General features: G+C 36.1%; 1 protein-coding gene across 1 annotated transcript; it reads right to left on the bottom strand.

Moving 5' to 3' along the window:
- Window positions 1-221: 221 nt before the first annotated feature.
- Window positions 222-9,101, bottom strand: comta (catechol-O-methyltransferase a). The gene is made up of 6 exons (XM_079637491.1): window positions 8,885-9,101; window positions 6,295-6,463; window positions 4,951-5,068; window positions 3,763-3,956; window positions 838-969; window positions 222-450 (listed from the first exon to the last, which is right to left on the bottom strand). The coding sequence occupies exons 2-6, from the start codon at window positions 6,460-6,462 to the stop codon at window positions 271-273; spliced, it is 792 nt and encodes a 263-aa protein (XP_079493617.1). The 5' UTR covers window position 6,463; window positions 8,885-9,101; the 3' UTR covers window positions 222-270.

Here is a 9,101-nt window from a genome sequence, read left to right on the forward strand (position 1 = left end):
CAATTATCTTTCTGAAAAATTGTACAAGATATCACAAGGTTGTATTGTAAAATATCTTAAACCATAGGTCAGTATAAATGTTGTACAATTACATTTCACAGCATTACATTGTTGTTTTTTTGGTAAGGACAAAAAGATCAGTTTGTTTAACTCTAGAAGACATGGCATCACAAGACAGAAACATTGGGTATTTTCGAGGAATTGGCTTGTTCTTTCGCCCCTGTTTTACACAACCATTTATGCACATCTGCTTGTAAAATGAGATCTTCCTCATCCTAAGAAGACAGATTTCTCCAGGCCATCTTCTGCTTTGGTGTACTCCAGGTAGGACTGGTAGTATCGGCTCTCATAGTGTGGGTTGTTCCTCACATATTTCAAATATTCTGGGGCTCCGGGACAAATGACGTTGTCAGCCAACAGGACAGTGCCTTTTTTGAGTAGACCACACTCCTACAATGTCATAAAATAAATAGTAATTTTTATTATGTTAGGATGATTACTTTAGGGGTTAAAGTACACTCTTAAAGGGGTCATCAGATACAAACTTCACTTTTATATGGTGTTTGCATATAAATGTGTCTTTGCAGTGTGTGTACACAACCACCATACAATGAAAAAAATCCATTCACACTTTCTTTCTTTTTTAAAGCCTCAATATCAGGCCGTCATAATGCTCATGCTCCGCCCACGACCACTGACGGACTGTCCCATATTAGCTGTGAAGAACCGTTTGTCCAGTGGAAAACTTCTATGGATGTTAAAAGTTCAGTGGAACCATAGATGACAATAAAGGACCTTTATTTTTTGTGTAAACAGTGTAATTTCGGGGCTTCTTACCTCAAGAAGTTTAGTATCTGGAACGTAACGATCTTTCCAGTGGTCCAAAAACACAAAATCAAAAGATTTTAATCCAAATCGCTCCTTCATTTTGGGAATCAAATCAGCAGAGGGTCCCTCCACTATAGTAACCTTTTTAAAAAAAACAACGAAGGCATTTTTAATTCTTTCAGATGTCACAAAATAATCACTTAGATTGGCATTACAACATTTTCTGTTTCCTGCCTTCAATTAAAACAAAACTGGCATTTGAATAATAATAAAAAGTGCAATAGAGAAACAATAGCGAAGATTAAACAGTATTTTGTTAACAGAAAAGATTTTGTTATTTTTCCAACATCCCACATTTTTTGATGATCTTTGTACTGTGTTGATCTGTCCACCTTGGTTAAGAGGATTAAAACAAGAAGAAGGGAGGAGATGGCTGGATGACAGGATTTTGTTTATTTAACTTATTATTGATGCTTTTCAATCAGAGAGTTACTAGACGACAGACAATACTGTATTTGTTTCAACATATTACAAATTCAGAGTCAGTTTACAAATACAGAGTCAGTTACAAAAAAATAAATGGCGGACGGGGAAAGAAAATTAATATAATGCATGCGCCAAAACATACTAATATATTACAATACAAGTAAAATAATATTAAATTAACATATGTGTATTACGTGTATTTTTAAACAATTACTGCCAGCTGGCAGAAAAAACATACCATTTATTCCTCTTTTGTATGTACTGTGTTTCTTAATCATTCAGGGGTGAGAGAGAGGACAAGAACAGCAAGGGTCACGTGTAGAGGAATGGTTAACTAGGGTAACTTAGGAAACTGATTATTTTTAAAAGGAAAGGTTGCCAGATCGTGTGAAATTGTTCTGTTCTGCCAAGCATTGTAAATCTATTTATTTTATTTTTTCAATTTTAATAAACTGCAACAGGTCATGCATCAAATGGAAAAAAAAACTGTGTGGGGAAGGATTTTTCCAGTTCATTAGAATAAACCTTTTAGCAATTATTAAACAAAAGGCTAGAGCATTTGACTGTAAAGTTGATAAAGACCTTTGCAGGATTAAGACATGACAGGATTTTGTTTGAATAAGAAATCAATGTATGAGATCCAAATTATCATATTATATATAGGCCTAGCCCTTTTCTTCTTTTTTTCTTTTCTATGTTTTTTGGCTAGTAGAAGTTCTGAATGGCGGGTATGTTAAAAATTGTGAGTGAAAAAGTTAATTTCAAACCCTGAAAGAAATAAATATGGATATTTTTCTTACAAGACCGCTTTGCTACAGAAAGCCTTTATTAACCCTCTGGAGCCGTGTGGATTACTTTTATGATGGATGGATGCGCTTTTTTGGGGATTCAAAATTACAATTCACTCCCAATAATAAAACTTGGAAGAGCCAGAATATTTTTTTATAAAACTTTTTATATAAATATAATACATTTTAACTAATGTAAACAAATGGAACCTTATTGTAAGTTGTTACCGATAATTTGATGTCATTTGCTGAATTAAACAAGCAATGGAAAGAGGTCAAATGGCAGAATTATAATTTTACACTTTGTTGTAGGCCTATTTTGTAGTTTATTTACATACACATACTGTTTAGAAACAGCCCCGCCCCTTTTCAACGCTGCGCTCGTTGTCTTTTGTCTTCTGGTCTGTATTTTCACAGTGAGTGATCTTTCGTATGAATGAACGGCTCATTTTAAAATCTTCCCGGTCTACTGACATTTATTAAGACTGCTTTGAACATTGCAATCCTCATCATGATAACTTCCGTTAACTTTACAATAAGTTAATCCACTTCAAAAGCTAATTACTTCTGGACAGCAATGCCAGAGCGACCGCAAAAACGGAAGTTCAAAGACAATATTCTAAAGATGGCTGCGCCCTTGTTTCTCTGGCGCATAAGGTCTTATAGTTTGCAACATGCAGCACAGCACACTAGGGTGACCAGATGCGATTGGTTGAAATTCGGGACGGGGGGGGGGGGGGGGGGGGGGGATGTAGTGTTCAAAAAAAAATTTGTAAACACCGCGCGCTGGTGACGCCTGCTGGTCAAACGATATAAAATTACTTGTCAAATAAATTAAACATAATGAAACATTAATTTGAGTTGAAATTGTTTTATTAGCATCTAAAGAATGCCTGCGCATTCACTGTCCTCGCGGCTGCTGCAACTTGCGCTCTCTTCATCATCTATAAAACAAAAAGGTGACAAAACGGTCAAAAAAATTTGAATATCGTGCAATTGGGCAAAAGTTAATTTATTTCAGTAAGTCACCTTAAAAGGTGAAACTTATATATTGTATAGACTCATGCAAAGTGAGATATTGCCTTTATTTGTTATAATTCGGATGATTATGAAAGCTTTTTTTTAGTTTCGCATGTAGATTAATGTGCGTCAGAATGATTTTACACCCACTCCTCCCGGTACCTGCAGTGGCGTTTTTTCTTTTTAGCGATGTGTTCCAGTTCAGCCATGTCCACAAAACGAATGAATGAAAATTAGCTTACAAATGCATATCTAAATTCGCGCCTTCGGTATCTTAGAAATAAAAGATAACAAAAAAAGATGCCGCAGCCCGCAGCCAATGAGCCGCCGGCCGGCAGGGGCTGGCTCATATTTCATAATACACTGGCTGCTTTTGGCTGCGGCATCTGTTTTTGTTTCTTTTTTTCTAAGATAAAAAGAAACTCAACCTCCACGGACAGTTTTTAATGTTTTATCATACAAGTTCTATTCAAGATTTTGTATAAGTATAATTTTCGGGACAATTAGGGCCAGATTCGGGATTCGGGACAACAGCTCAGATTTCGGGACTGTCCCGAATTTTTCGGGACATCTGGTCACCCTACAGCACACTAATATTCTATTCTAAATATAGCCTGTGCATACTAGCTTTTTTTCTTACTTTGTCCTGAAGGCCGGCGTAGGCGATGATCTGACGAGCAATGGCGGCAAAGGCTGGGTTGAATTCGACGGTAATGAGTTTGGAGTTGGGGGACAGCAGTCGAGCGATACGAACGCTGGAGTAACCACAGTATGTGCCAAGCTCCAGAGCCATGCTGGGGTTCACCTCTGTCAACACTGAATCCAGTATGAGCCCTTCAGAGAGACACAGAACTCAACTTTCTTACATTGTATTTTGCTTTTTTCCCAGTTCAAACGTCTAAAATGAAAATAGGCTACATTTAGCCTACTTGAGATGCAACATGACTTACAAGAAGATATACAAAATGACAAGATATTAAGTCCGAAATGTGTTTCAAAAGGAAGTGAAGTTTTCCTTACAACATGAAAGAGTATCTGTCAATCGGATGAGGGAAAAAAAACTTGTTTTCCCTTTGAATTAAGTAAATTTTTTACCCCATTGGCAGATCTTTTTCTTGATTTAATCATAAACCATGGATGCAGGGTTATTACAGTTAACTAAAACCATTAAAAAATAACTTTTTTAATTTAAAGTAAAAATATAGAAATAAAAACATTTAAAATATTAACAAAAACTACAATATCTCAATTATTTTGCTTCTCAGGTAAATGTAACTTGACATATTTATAAATATATGAACTGTAAAACAAGACAAAAATCTTTTGCTCATTGCCTCCAATCATTCCTTCGTTTTTTATTCTTTTTTTTGTGATCTTTCAAGGATTTATGAAGTCAGTTCCCCTCAAATTCAAATTATGAACGTGTTCCACTACTGACAACTATCACCAACTATCAAAATATACTAACTTTGTATATCACATAAAATAGATTCACAGCCCATTCGGGATCACATGTGAAATGAATCCACCCTCAGTCCCATGATGCATTAGTGCATTGTGTTGGACGCAATGGCTGCACATTGTTCACAGGCGTACATGCAACTAGTGTGCGTGAGTGCAGTCACGCAGAGAGCATATTGACCCAGTAGACAGGAGACTGCCATCACTTCTCATTCAGAACAGCCGGCTGTGAGCAGCCTCAAGGCCATTTACTCAAGCAGAGGAGAGAGAGAGATAATACGAGAGAGAAAAAAATATCAAGCAATTGGTAAGAAAATTAGAAAGGGCGCAGAGAGGAAGGCAGGGAATGGAAAACAGGTTGCTATACCTTTTTCATCGCCCACGTTCATGGCCCATTCTTTGTGCCGGCAGTAGTAGTCGATGGCAGAGATCACGCTCTGAGGGTCGCCTTTTGTGGCGTTCTTCTGAACAGCTTTCAGCATGCGCTGTGTTCATTTAAATCAGAAATGATCAACACCAGTGTTCTTCAGCAAAGCCAGAGAACAATACTTGCAAAATAAAGACATAACATAAGGCCAGTAATTAGGGCCCAAGCCCTGAAAGGGCGAAGGCCCTATTGTTTTCCAAAGGATTATTAGCTATTGCTTTCAAAAGGTTATTTGAATCTATTTGATAGGGTTTTATAATCCTGTTTAATCATCATTACTGTCACAGTACCATGGTACAGGTAATACCGTGATATTTTAATATGGTACTGAATGATTATCTTATTCACATACCGGTGTATATACTCCGATGTACTTCAAAGAAATCCATAGCATTTGCATTAGATTCTTATTAATACAATACAATAATGAAAATCATTTTAATTTTTTATTTATTTAAATTTAAGTGCATTGTGTAACCATAATGTATAAATATTGTACAATTTAAATAATTTATCATTATTACAGTAAAGATAATTTCTCTTTGTATTATGATTAAAGTGAGATTTATTTTATATACATGACTGTAATGAAAGATGTTCTTAATTGTGATGAAAATAATGCTAATGCCTAAAAATGGCTTTATTTTCTTAATGGAAAGATGGTTACACTTTGTTAACCAACAATGAACAATACTTGTACAGCATTTATGCATCTTAGTTTATGTTAATCTCAACATTTACCACTACATTTTTAAGATCGAAAGTTGTATCTGTTATTATTATTTAATGTGATCTAACATGAACATGAACATTTTTATTAACTAACATTAACCTAATAGATTATGTATTAATATATTGCTCATTGTTAGTTTATGGTAGATAATGCATTAACCAATGTTAACAAATTAAACCGTATTGTAAAGTTTTTAATAATAAATACATAAAAAAACATAAAAATATTATTTTGAATGCAAAACATTTTTTTTTTACGGAAAATGTTCTTAAACGTGATGACCCAAAATAGGATCCAACATAAATAAATAATATAATTTTTTAATAATAAGTACATTTATATTATGTTTTAAAGAATTTGCTAAATTCACCAAAAACATAAGACAGTAATTTCATGATATAAAAACATGGTATCCAAAACATAGTAATGCCATGGTACCTTTTGTTACTTTTTTATCAGCCTCTTTGAACATCTTAAAAACTTGCATCGGAGCCAGCAGGATGATCGCTGCACACGTGAGTGGCGTATGTATGAATGACAGCGAGGGTCACCTGAGGTCGTGATGATCCCGTCGTGAAGTTAAGGACCCGCTCAAGGATGACATCGTGCCAGATGAGCGCCAGCCAGCCGCTGTTCTGCACAGCTGCAGGGATGAGCCAGTGATAGAGGACGTACAGGACAGCTGCTGAAACCACCGCCACTGCCAACAAACCCAACATCCTGAGAGAGAGAGACACAGGAGCACTAAGAGAATAAATGATTACGGTCAGCAATAAAATATGGCATTAACAGCACCACGATTCACAAAGGATGAGACTTCAAAAGCATTGTCAGGAAGAATTACACAAAAATAGACATGGCATCAGTGTAAATCAGGGGAATGTGTTAGAAATAAAGATAAAGGTCAAAGGCTTAAATCTACAAAGCCAGTGAGAAATAATACATTATATTTCACTAAAAGATAATAAAGCCTGTATATCATTATTTTAATGTCTAGTTCGATAATGAAAGAGGGTGTAGACTGATCTGCAAGCAATCACATCATTATCACATGACACAAGCTGATTGGCCTCTGCTGATCCTGCAGCCAATGAGATTGCTTGCTCAACATTTAAATGTTCCTCTGAAACCCTCGACCTCCCCCAGCTCCACCTGCCTTGATCTGCTACAGGATTTATGTATGTCTTATGCATGCAGCATATACATATGTATATATATATATCAGTTACATTTTCTAAATTCTTATTGCTGTAATGTGCTTGTAAACTTTGCATTTGAGTTCTCATTATTCACATTAATTATTCTCAATAGATGCATTAACTTACTGTAATACACTAATGTGATTCAACCATGTCTGAACACAAGGATTTTTTCTCGTAAGGATTCAAAATAAAGGCAGAACAACAAATTCTACTATACAAATATTTTACAATCTAAACAATGTATTATTTTTATTGTTACAGTAATGTGAATTTCTTTCTTTTTTTGCATTATGATGAGAATGCTATTTTTTCATGTCATGAAAAATGCCCTAAGTGTGATGAAAATAATGTCACAATGCAACAAAAAATAACCGTTTGGTTTATTAATGCAAATTTTTTTTTTATAAAATTATTTAATATTTGTATTTATTAATGTTTATTTTTACTGATTTTGGAGAGAAATACACAGGCTTTGTGAAACTAATCTCAAAACTCACTGTAATTTCAACATTGACCTTCCTCAAACCTAAAGCAACAAAACCTTTGGACCTAAGTTATTGATTAACTCATGGGTAATTATGACATAAAGCCACACCAGTGTACATACCCACAGTTCTAGCAGCAATATTATGATGCAAGATCACATGATGTGCATGCCAACAACATTAACATTAATTAGCCAACAAATTACAAATAATCAGTAGTATTCATGACTGGCCACATAAAAAATGACACGCTACATGAAATAAAAGACAGGACAGGGTTAAAAAAAACTAAACCGTTTGACTCTCGGTGACGTGGAGTGCCAAACTCTCCAATCCCCTCTCCTGTTTCAATCCAGTGCTCCTGGAAAACAGTGAAAGCTCCTTTGTCTTTGCTGCAGATTTGGCCACAAACATGGGGAAGGAAATGAATTAACACAACTTCATCCCACAGCTGATTTACCACGAACATGAACAGAGTGTGCTTTGTAACGGCTTGCAAAATGATGATTATGCTTTTTAAAGCCAAAAATGGATCTTAAAGGAATAGTCCACCCAAAATAAATATTCCGTCATCATTTACTCACCCTTATCCCATTCCAAAACCTGTATGAATTTGTTTATTTTGTAGACTCTTTTTTTAAACATCTTCTTTGTGCTCCACAGAAAGAAAGAAAGTTTAGAATGACATGAAGGTGAATAAACGCTGACATGAACCTGAAGAGTACAGAGAAGTACAGTATGTGTGCAATATACCGCCACGTGTAGGAGATATTACAGAGCTGGCACTGATCCTAATACATTCCAATTAATAAAGCTCAGAATAAGGACTTCAGCTCCGGCTTTCTGTGCAGACACAATGGGTCGCTCATAAGGACTCCAAACACGATCCACTGGAGGCACATAGTGACAGTAGGAGCCTGTGTGCTGTCAGAGCGTGCTTTAATTAAAGATGGTATCGCTACATGTGCAGACCTGCAGCTGAAAATACAAACCCTAAAAGAGGCAAACAGACAGAAAGACAGAAGTGTCTTTCTTAAGCGGCCGGTTTTACAGCGTCTGGCTCCTCCACACGTGCTGACAGAGTATCAGCCTGCCACGCTTTAAGCAGGACTGAATTCTGATGACAAGGCCACATGAATATTTAAATCTTCAGCTTAATTATAGATTGCAGCTAGACATGAAGCTGAAGTGTGCTGTTAACACGAAGGCACCATATTAACACCTTAGCGTGCTGTGTGCGAGATGTGTCAATATTTCAATCACCATCTTCCTCGTGAATAAATATTGAAGTGTGAACAATATTGGTTGAGCTGGAACATGCATAAAGTTACATAACCACGACGTGTCACTGCAAGAAATGATAATACATAACTCACATATTTACAGCATGCATTTACAGCAACAAAGAACAATCTGTTGCAATATTGTGCCAAACAACATTTCCATAATCTTACTTCCTTTTGCAGCTGTCTTCACAGGCTACACACACACAGAAAGAGAGAGAGATGAGCTTCCCTTTCCCTTTTCCTCCGATGCTTTTATGGCTTTCTCTGACAAGTCTTTCTCGCTGGCCTCTCTCTCTCTCTCTCTCTCTCTCTCTCTCTCTACATACCTCTCTCCCCTCCCACTTCTGTTTGCTCTTTCTAACCTGTACTGCTGGTCTGCTTGAAA

Source organism: Phoxinus phoxinus, assembly GCF_949152265.1.
Source record: "Phoxinus phoxinus genome assembly, chromosome: 15".
NCBI lineage: Eukaryota > Metazoa > Chordata > Actinopteri > Cypriniformes > Leuciscidae > Phoxinus > Phoxinus phoxinus.

What these genes read in the sequence shown, in the direction of transcription:
- comta (XM_079637491.1), bottom strand. Translation starts at nt 6,462, where the DNA reads ATGTTGGGTTTGTTGGCAGTGGCGGTGGTTTCAGCAGCTGTCCTGTAC. An exon ending in CGGGATCATCACGACCTCAG is followed by an intron (nt 5,069 to 6,294) that starts GTGACCCTCGCT and finishes AAATGAACACAG; the next exon opens with CGCATGCTGAAAGCTGTTCA. An exon ending in GAACGTGGGCGATGAAAAAG is followed by an intron (nt 3,957 to 4,950) that starts GTATAGCAACCT and finishes GTCTCTCTGAAG; the next exon opens with GGCTCATACTGGATTCAGTG.